The 26,147-nt window shown below is 49.4% G+C and overlaps 4 protein-coding genes across 5 annotated transcripts; 3 read left to right on the plus strand and 1 right to left on the minus strand.

Annotated features, from left to right (window-relative positions):
• The first annotated feature begins 1,362 nt into the window (after window positions 1-1,362).
• Window positions 1,363-8,558, plus strand: LOC112889169 (transcription factor bHLH60-like). The gene is made up of 8 exons (XM_025955656.1): window positions 1,363-1,433; window positions 1,789-2,536; window positions 2,632-2,766; window positions 3,052-3,117; window positions 4,549-4,617; window positions 4,739-4,813; window positions 5,847-6,084; window positions 8,056-8,558. The coding sequence occupies exons 1-8, from the start codon at window positions 1,363-1,365 to the stop codon at window positions 8,097-8,099; spliced, it is 1,446 nt and encodes a 481-aa protein (XP_025811441.1). The 3' UTR covers window positions 8,100-8,558.
• A 5,670-nt stretch (window positions 8,559-14,228) lies between these two features.
• Window positions 14,229-16,572, minus strand: LOC112890215 (protein gamma response 1). Of its 2 annotated transcripts, XM_025957114.1 has the most exons (4): window positions 16,476-16,572; window positions 15,583-16,332; window positions 14,802-15,322; window positions 14,229-14,692 (listed from the first exon to the last, which is right to left on the minus strand). In XM_025957114.1, the coding sequence occupies exons 2-4, from the start codon at window positions 16,328-16,330 to the stop codon at window positions 14,621-14,623; spliced, it is 1,341 nt and encodes a 446-aa protein (XP_025812899.1). In that variant the 5' UTR covers window positions 16,331-16,332; window positions 16,476-16,572; the 3' UTR covers window positions 14,229-14,620. The 2 variants fall into 2 exon arrangements, with proteins under 2 accessions (XP_025812899.1, XP_025812898.1); XM_025957113.1 differs by having other exon boundaries at window positions 14,229-15,322.
• Window positions 16,573-16,871: 299 nt separating this feature from the next.
• LOC112890163 (putative pentatricopeptide repeat-containing protein At3g13770, mitochondrial) lies at window positions 16,872-20,664 on the plus strand. The gene is made up of 4 exons (XM_025957038.1): window positions 16,872-17,262; window positions 17,863-19,449; window positions 19,661-19,725; window positions 20,152-20,664. The coding sequence occupies exons 1-2, from the start codon at window positions 16,872-16,874 to the stop codon at window positions 19,296-19,298; spliced, it is 1,827 nt and encodes a 608-aa protein (XP_025812823.1). The 3' UTR covers window positions 19,299-19,449; window positions 19,661-19,725; window positions 20,152-20,664.
• A 1,174-nt stretch (window positions 20,665-21,838) lies between these two features.
• LOC112889849 lies at window positions 21,839-25,978 on the plus strand. The gene is made up of 11 exons (XM_025956627.1): window positions 21,839-22,580; window positions 22,713-22,910; window positions 23,017-23,088; window positions 23,191-23,286; window positions 23,459-23,538; window positions 23,632-23,710; window positions 23,774-24,017; window positions 24,091-24,284; window positions 24,403-24,523; window positions 24,677-24,763; window positions 24,897-25,978. The coding sequence occupies exons 1-11, from the start codon at window positions 21,864-21,866 to the stop codon at window positions 25,688-25,690; spliced, it is 2,682 nt and encodes an 893-aa protein (XP_025812412.1). The 5' UTR covers window positions 21,839-21,863; the 3' UTR covers window positions 25,691-25,978.
• Window positions 25,979-26,147: the final 169 nt, after the last annotated feature.

A 26,147-nucleotide genomic window follows, 5' to 3' on the forward strand; every position in this document is an offset into this window, starting at 1 on the left:
GCATGGGTTTTTATATATATGCATATATGCCAGTGAGATACTGCTTGGCTACCGTTTTGGAGACAGGCGGTTACAGATTACATGCCGGCAGCAGATGCCTTGACCTGCACCGCCCGGAGCCCAACAAACACATTGGGACACAAGGGAGGAGACCCTGTTGGCATGTGGGATCAGTTCCTGTAAGAAACTTCCCATTGCTTTCGCGCACCTCCTAGATTCCATGCACCTCGAATCTAGGAGGATTTGCGTGGCTGCAGGTGATCCTCTCCGATGATGGCCTTGAGGGAGGCAGATGAAGGGCATGGGAGCTTGTTCCGGCGCGCCGGAGTCGCAAAACAAGAGGTTCCTGGGGACAGGGGAATGTGGCGCGACGCGTGACTTGCGGAAATCGATTTATTTTTGTAATTCTTTTTAAAAAATCCTGTAGAAAAAAAAATCTGTTTCTATGGTAATTGTAATCTACTCCCTCCGCCTATGAAGAGTGCCATTCTAATTTTTTTAAAACAGATTAGTGGTGGCGTGAAAAGATTTTCATACCCTCATTTATTTACCATGTGCGGTTAGTTTTGGAATGCAAATTAAATCTGACCGCTTAATTAGGCAGGTAGGTGAGAACCAATCTCTAAAATTGCACTCTTTGTGATATTTTCTTTCACATATAGAATTGCACTCTTAATGAGGACAATGGAAGTATGCTGCATTCTGTCCCAAGTTCCAACTTATCATCCTGCATCATGGTACATAACTTTGCAGTTCCTGAAGGGTATCTCTATCTCTAGTGGAATATTTAGGGAGGGTGACCACTCGATATATATTTAGTATCACTATGACTCGGTCTCGTGTAGCTCGTAATATCTTGACCGGGTACTAGCAGCCGTCATTATCTCGTCGTGATCTACCTTGTTTCTCGCCGAGTAGAGAGGCCAGCCGGCCGGCCGGCACGGCGACGGCGTGCAGGCGCGGGAGGTGTAAAATAACATGCATCATCCGAAAGGTACTTCGCTGGAGTACATGCTTGTTTGCATCAACGTAACAACCGTCCTTCCATGGGGAATTAAACCTCTTGTGTGCTGGAAGAAGGCGTCATGGATGACCGCTGGGGAATGGAGAAGCCCCCTTGAAGGTAGAGCGGCCGTGGCTCTGGCATCAACGCAGTCCCCGGAGCACGCTGTAAAACCTAGCAGAATTGTACTTTTATGAGAATACATTTCGAGGTAAAAAGCAGCTGTGTCATTTTTGAAATATCCAAAACTCGGGGCGTCACCTGAAAAATAGTATGCAGCCGAAGTTTGGCACGTGTGAGTTTAAACTGCAATCTCAAGCGTCACCTGCTTGTCTGCGGCCAGGTGAGGCACTGCTCCCATGGTCCGTGGAGGTGACGACGGTTTGCCTGACAGGCCGGACACCGGGCAAGCGCACGAAGCGTTTGGGCGGTAATTGGGCCCAGCTGAACTCGGCGGATGCAACCTCGTCGTAGCCCAGGACGGAGCTGGGCTGTTCAAGCGGCAGGCTGCGGCAGCCCGTACAGCATCTGCGGATTCGGCCCAGCGGACAACTCGGGGCCGTGAGATCCTGTCTATCCTACCAACCCGCCGCCGACCCCGTCGTCCGCCGCACGAGCTCAGAAACCGGCCCGGCCCGGCCCGCTTCACGAGCAGCGTTGCTGGACCGAGACCTTTTCACCGGCCTGTGTCCGCGCCCTCTCGTCTGGGTCCACCACCACGCCCACTGCCGAAAATGGTAAAAGTCAACACCAGCAAAGTTTCACCGTCAGTGTCCTCCCCGCAGTCCCCACGCGACGACTCCTCCCACCCCAGCCAGGCCGGGGCGGGGCCCACGCGGTAAAAAGGAGGCCGCGGTAACAAAAACCAACCACCCCCTCCGTCCTCCTCTCCCCCACCCCTCTGCGGTTCTGCCCTCCGCCTGCCTTCTTGACCCGAGCCGAGAGGGAAGCCGCGGGCTCGAGCGAACGCGGACGGGGCAGCAGCAGCTCACGCGCGGCACGCCACCTCTCGCCTCACCGCCGGCCCCCTATATATACACACACACCGCCACCGCGTCCCCCCTCCCCCGTCTCCGCCTCCGCCTCCGATCCCGCCCCGCTTCCCTCGTCCCGAACGCCTCCGCCGCGCCAATGCGCCACGCCTCGCCGCCGCCGCCGGAGCTCCCCGCCGCCGGGGCCGAGATCCAGGCGGCGCTGATCCCCGCCGCCTCCACCCCGTCCGCCGCCGGTAGAGGAGGAGGAGGCGGGGGCGGGGGCGGGGGCTCCTTCACGGCGCTGCTGGGGCTCCCCACCTCCCAGGCCATGGAGCTGCTCCTCCCCCGCTCCGCAGCGGCGACGCCGCCCGCCCCAGCGCCCGCTCCCGCTCCCGCGCCCACCTTCCCATCCGACCCGCACCTCGTGGACCGCGCCGCGCGCCTCTCAGCGTTCGCGTCCCCGTCCTCCCCGGGCCCGACCCCGCCCCCGGCCCCTCCCGCAGCCGCCGCCGCTAACGCCGGCAAGCGCAAGGCCGACCCCGCCGACCGCGCCTCCAAGGTAGGATACTAGTACACCACGCGTGCTCCTCTCCGGACCTCTTACTAGCCCTCGCCGGAGCTTACTTTCGATTGCTCTGGTGGCTGCTGCCGCAGGGGAAGGCGGCGAAGAAGGGGAAGACAGCGGAGGAGAAGCCCGCGGGCGGCGACGGCGAGGACGAGAAGCCGGCGTACGTGCACGTGCGGGCCAGGCGGGGCCAGGCCACGGATAGCCACAGCCTCGCCGAGCGGGTGAGTACTCCCCTTCGCCGCCGCGGCGCCGCCGGCTCGTCGCCGCCGCTAATCGCGTGCCCCCTCGCCGCGTCTGGCCTAAGCCAGCCTCGAGGGATTAGATTCGTGGAGGTTTATGCCAATGATTGGGTGATTAGGACGGGTTGACGTCGCCGCTCGCCCCTTTCCAGGGGGTCGCTTTCGCCGCTAATCACTTGATTATTCGCCCACCCCCGTTCTTCTCCAGTTTCATCGAAAAGTTAATCACCTTTTCTCCTTTTTAAATCAAATAAAAATCTCATCCAGGCGAGACGCGAGAAGATCAATGCGAGGATGGAGCTGCTCAAGGAGCTGGTCCCCGGCTGCAGCAAGGTCCGTGCCCTCCCTGCATTTTCTCCCCATTTACTCCCTTCCCGTTCATTTTTATTTATTTATTTATTTATTTCTTTACCTTTCCATTTCGCACCCCCAATTTCAGCACAGAGATGGAAGCCTAAACCGTGTCGCATAGTGTCGTGTAAATTTCGGTTCTCCTACGCGCCAAGTACACTCGTTCTCCTGCTTTCGGTGGTCTTTTTACTGCTTTTGAGAGGCCACCTCCAAATGGTCCTCCCCCCATTTCGCTCGGCGCCCTGCGTCTGCACTACCTGTGCAAGGGCACTGCGATCCAAAACGCTAGACCCCTCGTCGGCGCGGTCCGTCTTCTTGCCTCAGTCCGTGCAAAAGCCTTGCGGGGGTAGCTTCAATGCGATGAGTTCCAAAACGTGGCGGTGCCGGATTATTCTGGCACCGTGCGGGCGACACGTCCATATGGGTGTGTTGCACGCCGGGGTTGGGGGTGGGACGTGGGAGGGAATGGCTCGGCTTCCGTGTGGATGATAAAGGGGAGAGGCACCTTGATCTGGCGTACCTAACCGGGCCTTGGCACTGGTTGTCTGGGCAGAATGTGGCAGCCGCTTTAAAAAGGCGCCGGGGGCGGCTAGCTTAATTGAGGGGAGGTCGCCGTGACAACACCATGAGGCCCTCCATCCTCCAATCCTTATGGAATGTTGCTATCCTTTTCGCGCTGGCAGTAATGTGATTGATTACAGGTCGGCATCTTTGGTTGTGGGGATCTGGAGGCAAGGCTGCGTGTGACTGAGTGAGGAGGTGCCTGGATGGATAGGCTGCCATTGGGGAGGGATGGGGGAGGGATGCTTGGATGGTTTTCGTTGGTGTGTGCAGTTTATGGTGAGTGGTTGGTGTTTGCAATTGCTTCTGGGGTGGTTTGACCATTAGTTTCATCCCCAGGACAGCAGCTTTTGCCAGCACTCTGGAGATGCCATCAATATGGGAGATTGGTGGCCAATTCCCTGTGAAGTTTCGTGTTGCCTTCAACAAACGTGCATGGCTGGCCAATGTGGACTGGTAGCTTTGGGGGTACAACATAGTGTAGGCCCCAAACTTCTTCCAACTACTGTTTGCTCTCTAAACGCGGAAAAAACGCCTCATTTAGCTGGACCGGAACGGAGAACGCAAGATCCAATAGTAACCATTGTTATGAACTCATGAACAATAATTCTAGAGGCAAGCTTGTCACTGCTTATTCATGCATGAAGTGGTCTTCTCAATGAAGCTATTAGCCATACTACCTTATTACTCAAATGTCATTTGAAAGTGTTTCAATTTTCCAAAAGTTAAAGCAAACTTTCGGCGGTTTGCCATTTGGTTTTGCTTTCTTTTTAATCACATAATATTCATTGGAAGAACTGGGGAAAGGGATACCTTGATTAACATTGTTGTTTGTTTTTTGGGCCCTGTCAGGTATCAGGAACAGCACTGGTGCTGGATGAGATCATTAATCATGTTCAGTCTCTCCAAAGGCAAGTTGAGGTAACTGTTGATATCCTTGTATAACCTGTAAATCTGAAACACCCAATTCTGTTTTAGCCAACATAACAGGCAGTTTCTTTCTCCTAATCTCATTACTGTTTGGTGATTGTGGTTGGTCCAGTACTTGTCAATGAGGCTCGCAGCTGTAAACCCAAGGGTCGACTTTGGTGGGCTAGACAGCTTTCTGACCACAGAGGTACTTATGCCGCCATCCCTTTTTTATCAGCTTTCCACAAGTTGGGCCTGCATAGATTTACAGAAACATTTCTTTTGCAAGCAAAGGTTTTTTCCTGGAGTACTGGATGGGCGGACCTGACTAGTGAAAAACTATATTAGCTCGCTTTTGAAAATTTTCCTATCTGGATGTTTGGCTTATGCGGAATTGCTTTCTTGCATTTAGCTGCTTATTTTTCCCTATTTCATACTGTCACAATCAATACTAGGATACCTCATGCATACTATGATACTCTTAAAACATTGCTGTTCTTTCTAGTTCTAGCCTAATGGGGAAGGACTATTTTTACAACAAGCCTAGTTGTTGTAAGCAACCAAACTACTGTAACATCGATAGGTGCCATGTAGTCAGTTAGTTATACATGCAAGAACTGGCAAAACTTCATTTTTCGATTCATGATGTTGCCATTTCTCAGTGCTTCTCTGAGTACTGCCAATGGGAAGTGTGTAGGAATATTGTTGTCACGCTTGTGTCTACCTTGCCACAGCCTGTTGGTTTACCTTATTCCTGGGGTTCCAAACTTTAGGTTTGCCTTTAGAGAGAAAATCTTGTCTTCTTGTAACTGGACGGCTGAACCTAGGTCGATTGCGGATGCCCTGAACTTAACACATTCACATCAATGTATCATTTTGAACAAATCCTATTAATAATGATCTAAGGCTTGCTCGATAAATGCATGCTTAGAGTATCTTGGCTGACTCGCATGCTACTTTTAGGAATGTTACATATTCAGAAAAGCCTTGAAAAGGTTCGTATATGCACGCTCTCTGAATTTTAAGCATTTCTGATATAGCAAATTCTACAGAAGCAATCATATACCCACCTAACTAAATCGATACCTTGTATGTTTCGAAGTTCGCTATTTTCCTGCTGGAAAACATAGCTCAATCCCTTATATGTTTCAAAGTTCATTATTTTCCTGATGGAAAACATAGTACTTGTTCCACTTGAATTTTTCGATCCGTTAATTGTATTCTTACTGCTACATTTACAGTGTGGAAGAATAGCAGGCCTGAACTGCAAGAACGGAATCGACTTGGAGCAGGTCACCTGGCCAGAAATGGGCGTTCATGGAGCAAGGCATCTGATGCAACTTCAGCAGCAGTTCTGGCATGGTGATTTAGCGCATCAACACCAAGCGGTGTCGCAGTGGGAAAAGCGAGGGGATGGAAATCCTCCCGTCTTTAGCAGCTCCAGCCCCTCTCTCTTTGGCTACGATCTAACAAGCTCTGGTAAAATTGCATGCGATCCTATAACCCCTTTCTGAATGAATTTAGTTGTTTGTCATCTACTTCAAGTATCTCAGCATTGCTTGGACCACAACTTTTGTCTCTTTGTCGATAATGTTTAGTAAACGTACAGATAGGTAAATATATAAAATGTGTGTTATAGCTCAAAGTTTGCGATGAATAGTTTCTACCAGGGAAAATTACTGAAGTACCAAGCCATCTTACAGTCATGATCAAACTTGAATACGCTAGCATTGCTGTTGCATTGCCCCAGTTTGCAAATAGTATTAGTATTATTGAAGAAACACATGTGAAGCAAAAGACATGCAAAAGCATGTGTTGCTACAGTTTCCAAGTGACCACCTATTTTGCACGAGCCAATAAACACAATAGCTAACCATAGATGCCACATAGAAACTCCTCTGTTTGCTTCTGGATTTGAATGTAACAGAGGCGTCTAATTTGAATTGTTGCGCCCCTTTTGGGTGAGCAAATTTTCTCTGTAGCTTGAGCTATTTGGCATTAGCTATTTTTGATATTAGAAGAAAGCATATGAGCCCATAACTTTGCTAGAAAGATCAGATTAGATTGTGAATCTTGATATTGGCCCCTTTTATTTTGTTTGTTCAATCATTATAGCCATCATCGCCACTATTTCGGGTGGTAAAGCTAAGGGGGCCATGGGTGTGTTGGTCTGGTGGATCTGTTCTCTCTGGCACTGGCGGGCCCAACCGGTTGGTGTGGATGGCCCGAATCAATAAATGCATGTCCAGAACCAGAAACCATATCGCCCCCGATCGTTCTGCTTGGGCTTGGCTGCATAAGGCCTGTAGATGCAGATCTGGTCCCTTGGGCCCTTCTGACCACTCGTACAACTGTGAACGGGCCCACTGTTTCTGTAAGTTGTCCACTACTTGTCTGGGTCTCTGGCGTCCAATTTGATATGTTGGAGCTAGCCAGCTGGAAACTACTTCAGCCTGAATGCCACTATCTGCAGCATGGGGCTGTGTTTTTTCTTCTGCTATTATAAACATTGAATTTAACAAGCAAATGCATGCACTGGGGTATTCGTTTCATCCAGGCATCGACCAGATGATGCACCACGACAAGATCTGCCAACTCTTACATTTTTTTAAAAGTCTAAAGCTACTTTTGTATTATAAATTTCTTAGGTAGCTGGATGAGTGTGGTATTCTACTGCCCGTATAGCTATTGAGATGTAGGGGCTGGGATAAATAGATAGGTATTGTAGAGGAATATATTGTTTGCTGGAGTGTTGAGTCCGGGCGGCCTAAGTGGTCATTTCTATAGCTTAGCAAACATGTGTGCTATCTAGAATCATAGATACTAGATCATGCAGTGCAAGCTAAACCAGCAGCGATGATCTGGCTTAATTAGAACGCTGCTACAGCTTTCGTTGAGCAAATGAAAGAAATCAAAGAGAAGGCGTACCAGCCCCAGCGAACTGCGTTTCGGATCTGGGCAACTGATCTGCGGCCCTGGATCCAAGCAGAGCGCTTTGAGGAGAGACAGGGTCTATTGGAGGTACAGGCCTAATCATGCAAAGCGTTCCGGAATCATTAAACCCCTTGGGGACCCCTTCTGACTAGTAGATGATATATCTGTACTGCATTACGGCTGGCAGAATCTGTCTTTGCCCAGAAATTATTGACAGCTTCTTGTGTACCAGTGCCTGCTCAGCGCTGAGTGGCATACAGCAAGCACTGTCCGGTGCTCCGGCCGGCATCTTTATCTCGCGGCCCCCTGCGCAGCTCTGGAGTCTGGACACGCAGATCTCTTTCTTCATGGGCTCACATTGAATGGCCTTAGTTTTTTTTTCCAACTGTTCTCTGAAATTTCGCTCTGATGTTTTGGACCAGTTTGAACTTATGACCTGCTGTCTAGAGGTTGAAAGTTTTCAAATCCTCAGTCCTCACACTGAGTTTGATCTCCATTTTCATGGGTTTTTTGCAGGAGCACAGCAACCCCCGGCGAGCAAGCTGAAGACGGAGCTGTGAGCGAGGGTGGTAGATAGCATGTCAGGAGAGCAAGCTGAACATATGCGGTAGGCGGCGGCTGCGACTGAATTTCAGTTGATCAAGCCACACACTAGCTGAGTGTACGAAGACTGGCTGTGGATGGCGATGTCAAGCGCAGCGAAATCAACGTTTTGAGAAAAAGGGGTGTACATATAGAGATAGAGATACTATTGGTACGAAGCCAAAAAACGAGGAAGGATCACGGATGAGCGAGGATACCAGCTTTCCTGCTGCTATCGTTGTAGAGATGGGGAGCGATACTCTGGTCTAGTGCTGAATGCTGATGTATTCTTGGTGTATTTCTTGACTATAAATGCCTCATCTTAAGGTTATAATGAGCAGCATTATTTGATGAACAACAAACATTGTGGGCCCTGTTCCCTTCTTGGTTTCATTTCTACAAGCAATGCAAAAGTTTGTCAACCTTTTTTTAGCCTACACATAGATCTATACAATTTGACTGGGTAAATGAGAAGTTTGTACATTGGCACGTGTGTTTTAGGCCGAGTCAATCGTCAAGGACCAGAGACCGATGCGGTAAGCACGTGTAAATCAGATGGCCAAAAAAGACGTGTAATCCTCCCGCTGTCGCTCAAACCTTCCTGCCGGCGGCGGCTCCAAATCCCCTCTCGTTGAGGCCAATTGCTCCCACCGCCGCCACAAAATCCTCCATCCCAAACCCTTACACCCCCGCCCCCAAACACCAACCAAGCCACCAGCCACGCCTCCAAGCCGCCAAGCCATGGCCAGGACACCCCGAACCCTACCCAGGGTTCTGGGATTCGGTCCGAAACGACCGAATTTTCCGAAATTCGCCTATTTCGGTGAGGATTGAAACGAAACCGAATTGTTCCAAAAATTTGATCGAAGTTGACTTTTTACATACTCTTCTAGGTATAAAAACGTGAATAAACCCTAGATCTCTTTTGTGCCTCTCTCACCTTATGTTAATTATCAAATGCTAAAACAGTATAATTTCACTATCTTTCTCCTTAGTTTTTCACCGTATCTCCTCACCATCTACTTCATGAGTGATCAATGCCCAAATTTCCATCAAGTTCTATCCAAATTACATTTAAAAATAAATTCTTTAACCAGTCAAACAACCCAATCCCGATCCAAAATTTTCAAATTTTCCGAACTGAATAGCTAGGTAGATAGCAGAGGGTATGTATATATATGAGGTTGGCTTCCAATAATATACAAATGTATACATAGAGTTAGGCGGAGGAGAGCAGTAATGAGTATGCATTTGTGTACAAAATGATATACAAATGCATTGATTGCCACAACATGCCTGGTAAGTGCGAAAGCACATCTCCTTCTATGTAAATTTGCAATATTCAAAGCTTTTTTGCTCAATCGACCTTCTGTTAAGGGGTAATATGATAGTCCTAATTGCTTAATCTATGTCTTGCCGGAAGTCATGGGCAACACTCTTTCTTCTAAATTAAATTAAGGTAGTTGTTCTCTATTGTGGTATTGCTGGTGTTGCCGTCGGTCATGGATGGCTTTTGCCGGTGGCGTGGTAAGGCGGCTGGTACAGGGGGTAGGCTCGAAGGGGGTTGTCGAACCCACGTGGTGGCGACCAAAGTTATGCTGGCGGCCAGGGATTGTGGCATGGGTGTCGGCTTTGGCCGCTTGCAGCGGACCGCGGCGGCTGGCGTTGCCAGTGCGGCGTAGGACTGCGTCGGAGGACGGCGCTTGCAGCAACGATATTGTGGGACGACTTGGCCTGCAGCGGACTGCGGCGGGTTGCTCAGTCTTGGTCGGTGACTCCGGTGAGGTACATAGTCGAAAGACGGTGCAAGTGACAACTTGCCTTGCTGGCTTGACGGCGAAGACTGTGTACACGGGTGGTGCAACGAGATGCTACCGTTCGGCGGGCGCGGTTCGGCTGTTTGATGGGGACCTTGGAAACGGGGCAACACTTTTCATCATCCTGATGGCGACATAATAAACGGTTCCGCGACACCGAGTACTGTGGTGGATGTGGCAAGACCCTCGCGTGCGGTGTCTTCTGTAAGGCGACGAGAGCGAGGTGGAGTCCAACGGCGGATGTAGCGAGACCCCCGCGTGTTGTGTTATCGCGGTGCCGACTGCGAGGCATCCTGCGAGAGGTCCAGATTCGGTGCTTTCACCCCGTCGGATGGTGGGTGATGTTGCAGCGGCACTATGGCGGCGGGTCCCTCATGGCGGTGGCCTTGTCGGTGCAGTGCAGTCTGTTTCTCTTGTTTCCTATCGGCGCGGGGCCGTGCCTTGACAGCGACTTCATGATACGGAGTGTTGTTTGCTGCGGCGTCTAGTCTTAGTTCTGCCTACGTTGCCCATTGAGGTGGTTTCAATCGTGTTGATATCCTAATCCAACCGGTCGGACCTTTCGAGTGTTTTGAGTGCTTACCCGTGTTGACATCCAACTAACGATTTGAGTTGAGAAGTTACCATGTTGATGTCCTGATCCAACCGATAAATCCTGTTTTCTTTATTTTTTTCCTTCTCGTGCCTACGGGCTACGGCCATCCAGCGCTACAGTCTTTTATCTTTTCTGCTATATCCATGAATCTTGTACCTTTTCTGCTATATAGATAAAACTCACACTATCTTGTGCGACTATCTTGTGCAGTTCGTTAAGAAAAAGACCTTGAAGGCGAGGAGGGACGGGAGGGCGTGGTGGAGATCTGCCACATCTGCTGGAATTTGCACGGAGATCGCCGGGCCATAGTGGAGGCCGTTGTTGCCTGCCGCCCTGCCGGACGGGGCTGTGGGCGCGTGCGGCGGGTTGGGGTCTCGAGGACGGCGGCCGGCAGTGCTCGTCCTGCACGGGGAGGAGGCGCAACGCGCGGCGCTCGTCCATGACCGCAGGGTGGCCTGGTGAGGGAGCCGGTTGGCGCGCAGGGGCCAGGTGCAGGTGGTTGGGATCGGGCGGCGGTTCGGCCGGGCAGGCGCCAAGGAGGCAAGGACCCGCAGAGGAGCCTAACTTCCATGAACGCGAGCGCCGGCAAGTGGGGAGCGGAAGCAGGAGCGCGAATGCGGAAGGTCGGGGACGGGAAGCCAGAGCCAGAGGAGCTCGCGTGGGTAGAACAGGCCACGGTGAAAAAATTAAGTCGTTTTCGGCAGAAACATTTTCGAAACGCTGATTTCTTTGAGTCTGCACCAACTCTAATGGATCCAACATGAGAGGTACAGTGTATCCAATCTAAATGAGAGAAAATTTCAATTTTACTCATTCTTTATAGTATAGAAATATAGATTACAGATAATAGGGACCTCATTTTAACTTAATCCATCAATCAGACAAACGAATATTGCCAACTCTAAGATGGATTAAATATTCAATTGACCAAATATGCATAGAATCTCTTGTATTTGACAAAAAATTTTGAATCGTTACATGACTTGTAGTATTCCAGGATGAAGGTAGTATATCACATGCTGGCCAGACTTTTGATCCGAGGTTTATAAAGGAAAAAAAAATCTGCTTCTCAGAGAGCACAATCATCCAGTGCGGCCAGATGTGAGGTTCAGCCAGATCGAGCAGCATTTCTTGTTATGAGACGGAGCTGGAACAGCGAGGATAATATTGGCCATCGATTTGATTTCATATGAGATTAACAATGCTTGTTGATTTTTATGAAATATTGGCCATGGGTATTTCTTCGGTAGCCGAGGCAAAGAACAATGTGTAGAGAAGGGAAGGAGTAAGTCCGTGAGGCCTGTTTGTTCTTTAGGACTAAATTTTAGCACGTCACATCGGATGTTTGGATATCAATTAGAAGTATTAAATATAGTCTAATTATAAAAATAATTATATAAATAGAGGCTAATTCGCGAGATGAATCCATTAAGCCTAATTAGTCCATGATTTGACTATGTTGTGATACCGTAAACATATGCTAATGATAGATTAATTAGTCTTAATAGATTCATCTCGTGATATAGCATCTGCTTATGCAATTAGTTTTATAGTTCTATTTGGTATCCAAACACCTAATGTAACATCAGACTTCAAATTAGCTCCGGATCCAAGCACCCCATAAGTGGTTCCGGGAGGGATTCATTGTTCAGCGGTACATAAAGAGGCAAATGACAATGTTCTGGTATTAGTTTCAGTTTCATTTGGGCCTTTAGCACTTTCAGTTTGTTGGGTTCTATTTTGTTTGCTTGCAGTATCACGACGTGTCGACATTACAGCATGGTTTCTTGGCGTGGACGGATCAGGTACCTACTAAGATGTAGCCCAAGTAACTCGACGAGCTCTGCCTCCATACCTGCTGACTCGATGACTCGCGCGGACCGCGATCGGGCCACACGTGACGCGCTCGGCGCTCGTTGCCTTTTTTTCCCTGACTCGAGTCCTGGCCTAGCTAGCTAATTCGACCAGAGCTAGCGGCCAGTGTGGCGCGTGGCGACACCCTCGACCAGCGACGGGCGCCCCGGCGCACTGGAGAAGGGAGCAGCACGCTGGCAAGCAAGCAGCAAAGCAAACAAGAAGCAGACAGCCAGCAAGCAGCTTCGAGCAACATAATTGTCTAATCTGTAACTTGTTTTTGTAGTTTGCAAACTGGTCGACAATAATTATGATAGGAACGTGTCTTTCAAAAAAAACTATGATTGGAATGTAGAATTCTACGATCCCATCATAGTTAGAAGGATCATCCGCAAAGAGAAATACAAGTGTGAAAGAAAAGGCCCACGGACTGCTTGAGAGGGGTAAAGAATTCTGCCCAAGACTTCCAGACCAGACGACCTCGGCGAAGCCGTCCTTAAGATTTTTTCTTGTTTGTTTTGTCTCTGATTTGAAGTTGACGATCGAATCGAGGATGGGCCTGTCGCGGCGGTTTCTGAACCTGATCGTTGAGAAACGCATCCCTGGAGCCAAATCGCTGCGCTGCATCGACATGACGCGCCAGCATTTCTTCAACACCAGGACTACACAAGCCGCAGCCCTAAAGATGGAGAGGATTTGGCTTCCCAGCCCAAGCTTCAACTTCCGAGCCACAACTTCAAGTCTCAAGGAGAAACAGATGCATTGCTTCCCGGTTGGGGATCGCAGGGTGGTCTGTGCGGACCATTCGGGGAACTGCTTTCTCGTTGATGCAGAGATGCGCCGCGTGGTGATGATGCCACATCTCCACAAGCTCAAGCCATTGCCGCTCTCCCTCTTCGCCCCCAGCACTGATGCTGGCGACCATAATGATGGTGGTGGCAGCCTCTTTGTCATGGAGAGTGCTCCGGAACCGGAGGCCGGATGCAATGGGCAGCTGAGCCATCAGTTTGAGGCCTTCGCGAGCCCATGATCATTGGCAATGGCAATGGTAGTGGCAGTGGCGACAGTAGTGGCAATGGCAATGGAGGCGATGATGGGCAAGTGGAATTTGGAATGAAAACGCACAGATCGAATGGCAATGGAGGCAATGGGAAAGTGCAACTTGGCACATATCGAGGGTCCAGATGGTACCATCAGGGCAGTGTTTTGAATAATATGCTTTTAGAGTTTTGATTCCATCAGGATCCCAGCCCTGTATTTATACCTATGTATCACCCGAATAATTTTGGGACCTGTCTTTTAAGAGACTGGTAGGTGGAGACACGAAATTAAACCTCGTGTTGCCATTTAGTAGAATGTTCTGTGAAAGGTCGTCTGCGACTTATCTTAATGTACACTTCTAGGAATTTTGGTTCCTGGTAGTTTGACAGCAAGTTTCGATATGTGATTTCTACGATTGTTTCTACATCTGATCTAAACTCTCTGAAGAGAATTTGGATCCCGTGAAACTGAATCTGGATGAAAGAGGGCATAGTAACACGGGATTTCGAACAGAGCACAAGATGACTAAAGAACAACAAATCACTGAGATGTACTTGAGAAGAGAAGAGGAGCTCAAATGAAGACCTGCTTCCAGTGATTACCCAACAACATTAATATTTCTGTTACAGTCAACTTTGGTTTGCAGTAACAAGTTCTACATTTAGTGGCTGAAAGGTTCTGTCACCTACTGTATATACTGAAGTATTTGCAGACGACTGAAAGAATGAATCCTGAATGAACATAAGTAACAATAAAAGGATGAGGTTTACATCAAATGTAAACTGTTAATCCAGATGTCTTCTTTGTATGAAAAAGCAGAACTGCTTTTCAATGGTAACAAAAGATGGTTCACTGCAGAAAAGTGTTTGAACTGATGAATTTACAATAAGTCAATTATAAACTGACGGAGCATTCTATCTTCAGCATAACTGACAGTATTTACCGCCTACTATCGACCTTAATGATAGGATGTACATTTGTTCAACATGAGCAGCTAATGATAAGATGTAAATTTATTCAACATGAGCAGCAACATGTGATTTGTTGCAGGCATCGCTACAATACGTTGGGGCTACAGAAAACTTACCATATGACAATATATTGTATTGCTACACACTATTGAAGGTTTCCTGCTACTTCATGTACTACTACATTTCTGATTCAAACCCAATGTTCCAAAACCCTTCCGGCGTCAAAGGTGGGGCATACCTGTACCGATGTCTGGACACACCATCATGATGCTCACATCGCAAGCTGGTAGACCCTGCACCATCACCGTTTGCACGGTCATCGGGAAGAACAGCATCATAGAACTTCTTGCACTGCTTGCACTCGACACCTTTCAGGTTCTCCCGATCAGCTTTCTTTCTTACCGATTCTCTGTATTTGAAGTCTTTCTTCGGTGGCTGTACTTGTATCGTGCTTTGCTGCTTGGGAGCAGGCATGCTGGGAATGTTCTTCAGGCCTTGAGTTGCATTATTCATATCTTGAGTTTCATCATCTGAATTGTTGAATTCCATGTCTTGAGGAGGAGAGGCGGCAAGAGCTTGTGCTTCTTCTGGAGTTGCAGGATTCCTCAGAGCCTCCAGAGGTGTATCAAGGAAATCATCATGTGGATCAGCAACGCCTGGTTCTTTGCGTGCACGGGTCTCTCTCCAGTGTAGACTTGGGCTGGCAATGCTGGATAAAGCTTCTAATTTTGAATTGCTGGCAGCTTTTTTTGGCAGTGGAATAGTTGGGCCAGATGGCAGGGCAAGGCGTGTATTCCTGAATGGATTCCTGACTGAACTGGCATGCTGGGCAGCTTGGGCTTTGGCACCTGGAGCAGAGTCATTCTTCAGGTCTCTTGTCATGGAAACAACCTGGATGCTCTCCTTGTTTGTGTGCTCCAAATCTGAAAAATCAAGCAAGGAAGAAAATATAAAGACATAGGTCCAATCAATAATTCTTAGCATCATTGATCAGAGCCATTTAACTATGTTACTTAGGAGTTATATTTGAGGGCATTGATCAGAAGATCAGGGATAATTATTCATATTCAGAATACAAATCCCCAGACAATTCTTCCAGGTAGTAGTAAACCAGGAACAGTGACCATTCACAAACTTGAAGCAGGTAAGAAATTGACAGATTGAGGAATTCAGATAACTGTACCTTTGAGCTTTCTCTTACTTGGAGGACTTCCAGTGTTTCTTTTATCTAAAGGGATGTCTACATGAGACTTGGAGCCTTCATTCTGGCCAATCTTTCCAAGAAGAAAGGTGTACTGGGACTTCAAGTTCTTGTAGTTCGTCTTCAGCTGAGTGTAATCCTCAATCAAGTCCCTTCGCTTACTCTGCTCCAGAAGCAGATCCTTATCCTTCAGGTCAACCTGCTGCAGCAGCCGTTGATGTGCCTCTCGCTCCCTGGCCACCTCAGCGTCCTTCTCCTCAATCTCCCTCTGGAGCCGACGAACCACCTCACCTTTCCTCATCTCATCCTCCAACCTCCCCAGAAGCTGTTTCTTCTCAGCCTCATGCCTTGCAGCCAATCGCTCCGACTCCACAAGCTTCCCCTTCATCTCCTCAAGAGAGTTCCCCACCCGCAGCAGCCTCTCCTCCGCTTGTCGCTTCCCGCTGCTCAGCTCCTCCAGCTGGCTCACTAGGCTGGCCTCCCTCTTCCTCCACTCATCCTCATTGGTCTTCATCGCGTCGGCGAGACGCGCCTGGAAGAGCTTCACCTTCGCCTGGATGTGCGGGAAGAGCTGGCTGCAGAAGATGAACTCCATCTGGGAGACCTGGTCCTTCACCTCCTGGATGGTGGCCACGAGAATGGTGCTCAGCCCGGAGATGTACTTGAGATCATCCACCGCGTCGCCGGAAGCATCGCCGCCGAAATCGACGGCCGGCACCTTCCCCTCCATCTCTACAGTGAAGAACATAATCGCAAACTCAGATTGGTTGATTTGACTAAACCCTAGAATGTAAAATCGCCCAATCCGGGAGAATCTTCGCGAGGGAGCACGCGAAATGTGGGGGTCGAGAGGGATATTAGGGGGAGGATCTCACCTCGGACGGTAGCGGGAGCAATACCTAGCAGTCGCCTTCCTCCGTTCCTCGCCGCCGGCCGCCGGCCGCGCTCGCCTCGCTCCGAAATGTGAGAAGCTTTTCAAATGTTTTCCCTCGCATTTAGCTTTGTGGCCGGTGGGAATAATTCGCATTTAGGATCCTGTTGTTAATATATATTTCAACTACATCCTTGTAGTTTTTAACATTTGCCCGATAGTTCCTGCGCTGAAATATGATCGGGACCGTCCATTGCTGATCCGACGGGGGTGAGCCTTCTTGCGTTCCATAGTGGAGCCCACGAGCAGGAGCAAGCCGGGCCACCTCTCGTCTCGACAACGGTGCTCGGTGAAATGCCCGAACGAGCCCTGGGCTCTCGGATACGACGCCACGCTCCCCATGCTTGCCGCGCGCGGCCTCCGTCGTCTTGCGGCGGCGATATGCCTCGCACGTCGCTCTGCGTCGGCAGTGGCGGCGCTCCCGGCAGCCGGCGCCGCGCGGTTCCACGACTACGACGCCGCCGTCACGGAGTGCATCGAGAGGCGGGCGCTCCGGGTGGGGCGGCAGGTGCACGCGCGCATGGTGGCGGCGGGGTACCGCCCGGCGCTGTACTTGGCGACGCGGCTGGTGATCATGTACGCGAGGTGCGGCGCGCTGGGGGACGCGCGGAACGTGCTCGACGGGATGCCCGAGCGAAATGTGGTCTCGTGGACGGCCATGATCTCGGGGTATTCTCAGAACGAACGGCCTGCCGAGGCCTTGGAGCTGTTCATCACAATGCTCAGAGCTGGTAGGTCACTTCAACCGTTTGGTCTTCTGTTGCAGTAGTTACACTTGTCATCTGACTAACAAAGTGAATATGATAAGATGTGGCATTGGACCATTGAGGTCTACATTTCCAATGCAATTGGTCCAATAACTCTAATGGGCATGTCTGATGAACAAAACTATATCTGCTTTACATAGCATGAACATTGAAATCTGCATCTAAACAAAAATTGAGTTCCACAATGTCTACACTGGGCGAATAATCTGCTTGGTAGAGGCTAAACCTTTTTTCTATGAATATGTCAGTTATATACTAAAGTACTCTTCTCTTGATGCATTGTTGTTAGCATGCAAACTGTACCACTATCCTTGAGCTGAATTATATAGATTTGCCATCATAATTATACCTGACAATCTTTTTTTTCCCGAAAAACCAGCAATATACCTGACAATCATTTAAGTCTGTCCTATGTCTTGTCCAACATGATATCTATTGACCATCAAATTTGCAAGTTTGTTCATTGTTATAGCACACACCAAAATTTTGACATCCTTCCAGGATGGTATGTGCAACGCTATATTACTAACTTATGTCATATGTATAATCAATTTTAACTGGCAGGATGCGAGCCTAACGAATTCACTTTAGCATCAGTCCTTACATCATGTACTGGTTCTCAAGGCATACATCAGGTCAAGCAAGTCCATGCTTTTGCCGTCAAAACAAATTTTGAGTTACACATGTTTGTAGGGAGTGCCCTTCTTGACATGTATGCCAAGTCAGAGAATGTCCAAGAAGCTCGGAGGGTGTTCCATATGCTTCCAGCAAGGGATGTTGTTTCCTATACCGCCATTATATCTGGTTACACCCATCTGGGCCTTGATGAGGAAGCCTTGGACTTGTTCAGGCAGTTGTACAATGAGGGGATGCAATGCAATCAAGTTACCTTCACAGCCCTTCTCAATGCACTGTCTGGCCTTGCTTCCCTCGATTATGGCAAGCAGGTTCATGGGCTAATACTTCGTAAAGAGTTGCCATTTTTCATGGCTTTACAGAATTCTTTGATTGATATGTACTCCAAATGTGGCAAGCTTTTATACTCACGAAGGGTATTTGACAACATGCCAGAGAGATCAGTCGTCAGCTGGAATGCGATACTTATGGGATATGGAAGGCATGGCTTAGCGCATGAAGTTGCTCAGCTTTTTAGATCTATGCCTGAAGAAGTAAATCCTGACAGTGTTACTCTGTTGGCTGTTTTGTCTGGCTATAGTCATGGTGGGCTTGTTGATGAGGGCCTTGATATGTTTGATCTTATAGTCAAAGAACAGAGAACACTCCTCAATATTGAACACTATGGGTGTGTTATTGATCTTCTTGGACGTTCTGGACGACTTCAAAAGGCACTAAATTTGATACAAAAGATGCCATTTGAACCAACTCGAGCAATTTGGGGTTCATTGCTTGGTGCGTGTAGAGTTCATGTTAATATTCCTGTTGGTGAGCTTGTCGCTCGGAAGCTTCTTGACATTGAACCAGAAAATGCTGGCAACTACGTGATCCTTTCTAATATCTATGCTGCTGCTGGGATGTGGAAAGATGTTTTCAGAGTGAGGAAGTTAATGTTGAAGAATACTGTGATAAAGGAACCAGGACGGAGCTGGATGATTCTTGACAAGGTTATTCATACCTTCCACTCTAGTGAGCGTTTCCACCCCAGGAAAGAAGACATAAATGCTAAGGTTAAGGAGATATACGTTGATATTAAAGCAGCTGGTTTTGTTCCTGACCTGAGCTGTGTACTTCATGATGTTGATGATGAGCAGAAAGAACGCATGCTTCTGGGCCACAGTGAGAAGCTAGCCATAACTTTTGGATTGATGAGTACTCCTTCAGGCTTGCCCATCCGGGTTATGAAGAATCTTCGCATATGTGTTGACTGCCACAATTTTGCAAAGGTTGTTTCGAAAGTTTATGGAAGAGAGATATCCCTCAGAGACAGAAATCGCTTTCATCTAATTACAGAAGGAGCTTGCACCTGTGGAGATTACTGGTGAAAGTGCTATACTGCTCAAATTGCTTTGCTGATAGGAGAGCTGTCCATGTGATAATACACACTGAGAGGAACTAACGGAACATATCAATATCATGTGCTCCACCTTCTGATTTCAGATTACTATAGTTCAGAAAGGACTTTTTGCAAAGAATGTAATTCTACTTTGCTCTCTTGTCTGTTTAATCTACATTTACAATCTCAGTATGTCTCCTGTCTGTTCAGTCTACATTAATAATATCAGTATGTTCATACTTCATAACATATACTACTGTGGTTATCAAAGGAAAAAAATTGAGAGTTGTTTCTCTTGTAGGTATATTACCTAAATCATTCTAATAATAACTTCACATGTTATGCTTGCAGACTCCCAGGGCTATATTGCATATTGCCAGATAATACACATGCAGCATATGATGTAAGCTGTTAAGGTAATCACGTGCCTTGTAGGCAGTATCCATAGCAAGCACTGAAAAATGCTTCAAATACTGCAAACCGGCAGTTCAAACATCTACATTTCTGAAAAGAGTTTTCAGAGCATGTCTTCAGTTGCATCTCGTTGTAGCTTGCATTTGTAATATTTGTTGGCCGATGATATAAAGTTTTGTATGTTATGGCATACATTTGATAAAATTCTCCTGGAACAGACTGTGCCAGAATTTCCATTCGTATGTATAAAGTGGCAGTATGTCTGTATGGATAAAAGCCAAATCTGAAATTGCATGCATTTCTTTTCCTCCAGCATTTTTTGTATCATTGTGCAAGCAAACTGTGTGTTCACTGGTTTTCCAAAACAGATATGTTTAAGCATATTGAGTGCACAAAACTTGGTAATCTGAAATCTATTTTGGTTACAGGCACCTTGGCACTTTCTCTCAGGCACCACTGCCATGTGCTCAGAGTCGAGGAATGGATGAGCCACAAGCTTGAGCCCGAGGGGGGTGGCTTGCCAATGTCAAAGACAACATTGGCAAATTGTGGGTGGAAGAGCATCTGATATATGCGCCATGACTGAACTGAGCTGAGAGAGAAAGGAGAAACCAAGAAAGCTAGGGTTACATGGAGTCAAAAACGTTCCATTGGATCAAGCTTGCATGTGCTCCTTCCTCCTTGTAACCTCGCGAAATGAGGCTCTTCGGTGGACTAGTGGAGAACTGCAACTGTCACAGTAAAGCAGCAATTCAATAAGAGAACTGCAGCAGTCACAGTAAAGTGTCAATCCAACTATAGAAAAGTAGAGTTGTTGCAGTAAAGTAGCAATGCAGTCATTTCAACTGGTAAGATTTCGCTCTGCATTTCTGAGGAGGTAATTTTAGACTATCTTCAGATTCAGAGCACTATAATTTCTAGAGTGATCTTTACCTGTTTCATTCAAGAGTATCTTCAGACACAATTCACCATGCTTATTCCCTACCAAATCCTTATCACCATGTTCACTGCTGCAATACAAGGGCAAATGACGCTGTGTCAACTCAGATCACATAGAACCTATTAACTTACTACAGCTGAAGCTGTTATGCATTGAGCTAGCTAATCAGATATCTTGGTCCTTGTGGTCTGTCCTTTCATGAAGCTGCAGTAACAACAGATCCTGATAAACTTGCATTGTTGGCTTACAATCGGTTCCTTTTTCTTTTAAACTTGCATTGTTGGCTTACAATCGGTTCCTTTTTCTTTTTCTTTTTCTTTTTGCATATAATCGGTTCCTGTTATCTGTATTACCATGAACTTACAATAATTGTGACCGTGTCCTAAAATTCCAGAATGATTGGCTTTAGTGCCTTGTCATGGAACTAAGAAAAACGGTGAGGTTTCAAAATTCGGCGTAAAATAGTTACTGTTACACGTTTATTATTTTCACACGTAAAGTTGACTGAGGCCCAGCCCAGTCTGATGTTGGCCTGCGCCGATAGACTTCGATGGGCCGGGTTCAGGTTTAGACCGACCTCACTCAATCGGGTTCCTAGTAAGGAGCACGGTGGAAGGATCCTCTATGGGAGTATATGGCGGCTAGATTATACAAGAGCTTAGAGCTGACGCGACGGCTTCCAGGTGATAATAAATGGAGTTCGTCCATGAGCGACGAGAAGCCAACCACGACGCAGATGCTCTGGTGATGAGGAGCACTTTATCTAGCTACCAGATAAGGGATGACGAATGGCGATGGGAGGACCGAAGGAGGGAGGCTCATGGTCATCAGATCGAGTGGTGGCGGCGGATGGGAGCGTCGGAGGGGACGATCGGATCGGGCGGCGGTTGCGGAATGCGGAGGGGTGATAGGCACGATGAGAGAAACGTGGCACTCCGACGAGGCTGGGGGGTGGACCCGAGGTTGAAGGTTTATCCATCCGGCCGTTTCATCCATGCCGTCGTCGTCTCCACTGACACTCACCGACCTGGTCTTCTGACACGAGACTCTCGCTCACTGACCATGCCGTCGGCCTATATATACGCCCGTACCCCCGGTGACTCGCCGCCTCCTCGGAGTTGTTGGATCGCCCACTGTTCTTGGACCTGGACTTCCAGTCGTCGCAGCATCAACCGGCCGATCGAGCCGGCGGCGCGAGGCATGGTGGTGGCTCGGCCGGCATTGGCCATGGCGGCGGTGCTGCTGCTGTGCGCGGGTCGCGGCGCGGCGCTGCACCTGTGCACGGACCGGCTGTTCAACGACACGCAGGGGCGGCACGACGACGGGCTCCCGCACCTCACCCCGACGGAGGAGGCCACGTGGATGGCGCTGCTCCCGCGCAGGCTCCGCGGCGGCGGCGGCGCCCGCGCTGAGTTCGACTGGCTGGCGCTCTACCGCAGCCTCACGCGCGGCGGCGGGGAGGAGGGCGGCAGGCCGCCGGGCCCGGGGGAGCTGCTGTCGCCGGCGCCGCTGCACGACGTCCGCCTCGATGCCGGCTCGCCGTCGCCCTCGTCCATGTACTGGCGGGCGCAGCAGACCAACCTCGAGTACCTGCTCTACCTCGACCCCGACCGCCTCACCTGGACCTTCCGCCGCCAGGCTGGCCTGCCCACCGTCGGTGACCCCTACGGTGGGTGGGAGGCGCCCGGCGGCCAGCTCTGCGGCCACTTCGCAGGGCACTACCTGAGCGCGAGCGCGCACATGTGGGCGAGCACGCGCAACCGCACCCTCAGGGAGCGGATGGCGAGGGTGGTGGACGTCCTCCACGGTTGCCAGAAGAAGATGGGCACGGGCTACCTCGGGGCGTACCCCGACACCATGTTCGACGCGTACGAGCAGCTGGACGAGGCGTGGTCGCCGTATTACACCACACACAAGGTAGGTAATGCTAGGAGGCTGTTCTTCCTATTCCATCAATTGAAACCACATCCTGTATTGAGAACTGTAAAATTCTCCTCTTGTTCATCATCAGTTCTTGTGCTGATTTCTGATGCTTCAGTGTTCTGGCAGATAATGCAGGGACTTCTTGACCAGTATACTCTAGCTGGGAATAGAAAAGGTCTTGATGTGGTGGTGTGGATGGCCGACTACTTCGGCAACCGCGTGAAGAATCTGATACAGAACTACACTATCCAGAGGCATTGGGAGGCAATGAACGAAGAGACCGGTGGATTCAACGATGTCATGTACCAGCTGTATACTATAACAGTAATCTTCGCGGCGTTTCATGTAGCACTAATTTTTATTTTACTTGGATCACAATTGTCCTGCTGCGTTGTTCTTACAGCATTGCTTCTATGCTCCTTAATTACAGAAAGACCAGAAGCATTTGACGATGGCTCATCTTTTCGATAAACCATGCTTCCTTGGACCTCTCGGTCTTCGGGTCAGTACATTCAGTTTTATTTGTGGCTTTTCTCAAAAAAAAATCAACTTTTCCAGAGTACAAGTTAAGTGATATATTTATATGTTGATCTTCATCTTTCAGAAGGATGACATATCAGGTTTGCATGTTAATTCCCATCTCCCTGTCCTAGTTGGCGCACAGAAGAGATATGAAGTCATCGGCGACAATCTTTACAAGGTAATTAACAAGTTATTTGGACCACTTACCATATAACCTGCCATCAATGGAAATGTCGTTAGCTATTTCTCTTGGGCTATTCTTCAATCAGCAATCAAAATGATGCATAAATTTTTTTTCTCTTTACAATTTGAGTAATAATTGAGTACAGAAAGAAAAATCCATGGCACAGGACATCTCGATGTACTTGTTTGATGTGGTAAACTCTTCTCATACATTTGCAACAGGAGGCACATCTACCATGGAACGCTGGTGAGTCACAACGCTTACCATCTCCATACGCATTTCTCGGAGAATTCGTGCTGCCATGGTTATCTTCTGCTTCATTTTTGTTCTGCAAAACAGGCATGACCCAAAGCGACTGGTGGATGAGATCAAGATCAGCTCGAACGAAGAGACCTGCGCCACCTACAACCTCCTCAAGGTGTCCCATCCTCATCTCTGATCACATTCCACACAACACAATCCTGAACTTGCTAGGCTGCAGGTGTCACGGAACCTGTTCCGGTGGACGAAGGAAGCCAAGTATGCAGACCACTACGAGAGGCTACTCATCAACGGGATCATGGGCAACCAGAGAGGAACACAACCTGGAGTCATGCTGTATTTCCTTCCCATGGGGCCTGGCCGATCCAAGAGTGTCAGCGGACAGCCACCCTCGGGCCTTCCCCCAATGAACCCAGGGGGTTGGGGAGGTCCAAATGACACCTTCTGGTGCTGCTATGGAACAGGTAGTTCTTGGACATTTACATGGCTGTGGTCTTGTTCATGTTGGGTTCTGAATCTTCTGGTTTGCATTGTCAGGGATAGAGTCTTTCTCAAAGCTAGGAGATTCCATTTATTTCGTGGAGGAGGGTAAAACGCCAGGACTCTACATTATCCAGTACATACCGAGCATTTTCGAATGGAAATCCGCAGGTCTCACTGTCAAGCAGCAGGCCAAAACTCTCTTCTCAACGGATACTTATTTTGAAGTTTCTCTCACCATTTCTGCAAAGGTAGCTTCACGAATTTCACTGTCAGCCAGTCATGATCTGCAGACTGCATTATTGGATTCAAGGATCAGGATGGTATCAACTTTTTATTCTGCGTTCATACTGTCAGTCATACATGCAGGGAGACGCCCAACTGGCAAAGGTGAGCGTGAGGATCCCATCGTGGACATCCATAGATGACGCAACAGCGACTCTGAATGACCAAAAGCTCAACCTGACAGGCACTGGCAGCTCCAGTAATGGTATTTTACTACTATCTTGATAGTATTTTAGATCAACTTTGATATTGTTTTGATATGAGACCATCAGACTATCAGAGTATACGAGTGATTCCTGCTTCTTGCTCTCTCCCCAAATTAAGCAGGTCTGCTTCGTGCTTTGTGTTCTCCTTGCAGGTAGTTTCCTCACAGTGACCAAGCACTGGGATGAAGACACCTTGACCCTGAAATTCCCCATCACCCTTAGAACTGAGGCAATCAAAGGTATAAAATCTCAGACAGTATCAGCATTGTTTTTTTTTTGGCTCGGTGCAAATTGAAGTGCCTTCTTTTCTTTCTGAAGCAACAAATTCAAGTATTTGAACATGGAGGCTGAAATGGTGAATTTTGGTTCCAGATGACAGGCCGGAGTACGCATCCATCCAGGCAGTGCTGTTCGGGCCGCACCTCCTCGCCGGCCTGACGCACGGCAACCTGCCGGTGACGGACAGCAACCACTCCAACGACGGGCTGACCCCGGGCATCTGGGAAGTGAACGCCACCAACGCCTCTTCCGTCGCCGGCTGGGTCACCCCGCTCGCATCCGGGTCGCTCAACCTGCAGCTGGTCACCCTGACCCAGAGCACCGGCGGTCGGACGCTCGTCCTGTCGGTGTCGATCGCCGACGGGAGGCTGGCGATGCAGGAGAAGCCCGCCGCCGGGACCGACGCGTGCGTGCACGCCACGTTCCGCGTCTACGGCCCCGCCGTCGCCAGCGGCGGCGGGGTGGAAGGGCCGAACATGACGATCGAGCCGTTCGACCGGCCGGGCATGGCGGTCACCAACGCCCTCGCCGTCGGCCGCCCGGGTGGCGGCCGGGACACGCTGTTCAACGCCGTGCCGGGACTCGACGGCGCGCCGGGCCTCGACGGCGCGCCGGGCTCGGTGTCCCTGGAGCTAGGCACCCGGCCGGGGTGCTTCGTGACGGCGCCCGCAGCGGCGTCCGGCGGCGCGAACGACACGCGGGTCGGCGTCAGGTGCCGGGGCGACGGCGATGACGAGGCTGCGAGCTTCGCGCGGGCGGCGCCGCTGAGGCGGTACCACCCGCTGAGCTTCGCGGCGCGCGGCGCGGAGCGGGGCTTCCTGCTGGAGCCGCTGCGGAGCCTCCAGGACGAGTTCTACACCGTCTACTTCAGCCTCGTCTCCGGCTAGCTGCTGACGGGGTCGGAGGTGCACCACGCGCTGCCTGCCTCCACGTGAGTCAACTGGTGGAGGTCCGGACAGATCACACTAGCTACTCGCTGTGCTCGGACTGTACAAGGGCACCCTGCATCCCCCATGAACAATACGGCAATGGATATTATTGGACGCCATAGATGCCACTTGGTCTAGATTCCCCACGGCGATGAAGGCCCCATTTAGAACACAAGAATTTTACATGAACAAAATATACAATTTCATCGCAAACGATTCATTTCGCACGAGAATCGTTTTTTTTTCCCTTTGTTCCAAACAGGTCCCAACGATGATCCGTAGAGAGTAGGCGGCACATGCGCCTGCGGTGTGACCATAAATACGTGCGCCCCAATTAGGTGCCTGTCGATCGTGCCGGCCTGCAAGTGCCCGTAGCAGTGTAGAGCACGCGGTGGTCACGAGATGAGATCATAAG

The sequence above is a fragment of the Panicum hallii genome, chromosome 4 (assembly GCF_002211085.1).
Source record: "Panicum hallii strain FIL2 chromosome 4, PHallii_v3.1, whole genome shotgun sequence".
In the NCBI taxonomy this organism is placed as follows: Eukaryota; Viridiplantae; Streptophyta; class Magnoliopsida; order Poales; family Poaceae; genus Panicum; species Panicum hallii.

Excerpts from the sequence above, each read along its gene's own strand:
- LOC112890215 (XM_025957113.1), bottom strand. The coding sequence starts at position 16,330 with ATGGAGGGGAAGGTGCCGGCCGTCGATTTCGGCGGCGATGCTTCCGGC. Across the intron at positions 15,323-15,582 it reads AAGTAAGAGAAAGCTCAAAG|ATTTGGAGCACACAAACAAG; the intron begins GTACAGTTATCT and ends TTGATTTTTCAG.
- LOC112889849 (XM_025956627.1), top strand. The coding sequence starts at position 21,864 with ATGGTGGTGGCTCGGCCGGCATTGGCCATGGCGGCGGTGCTGCTGCTG. Across the intron at positions 22,581-22,712 it reads CGTATTACACCACACACAAG|ATAATGCAGGGACTTCTTGA; the intron begins GTAGGTAATGCT and ends GTGTTCTGGCAG. Across the intron at positions 23,711-23,773 it reads CCACCTACAACCTCCTCAAG|GTGTCACGGAACCTGTTCCG; the intron begins GTGTCCCATCCT and ends GCTAGGCTGCAG.
- LOC112889169 (XM_025955656.1), top strand. The coding sequence starts at position 1,363 with ATGGTCCGTGGAGGTGACGACGGTTTGCCTGACAGGCCGGACACCGGG. Across the intron at positions 2,537-2,631 it reads CCGCCGACCGCGCCTCCAAG|GGGAAGGCGGCGAAGAAGGG; the intron begins GTAGGATACTAG and ends CTGCTGCCGCAG. Across the intron at positions 6,085-8,055 it reads CTACGATCTAACAAGCTCTG|GAGCACAGCAACCCCCGGCG; the intron begins GTAAAATTGCAT and ends GGTTTTTTGCAG.
- LOC112890163 (XM_025957038.1), top strand. The coding sequence starts at position 16,872 with ATGCTTGCCGCGCGCGGCCTCCGTCGTCTTGCGGCGGCGATATGCCTC. Across the intron at positions 17,263-17,862 it reads CATCACAATGCTCAGAGCTG|GATGCGAGCCTAACGAATTC; the intron begins GTAGGTCACTTC and ends TTTAACTGGCAG.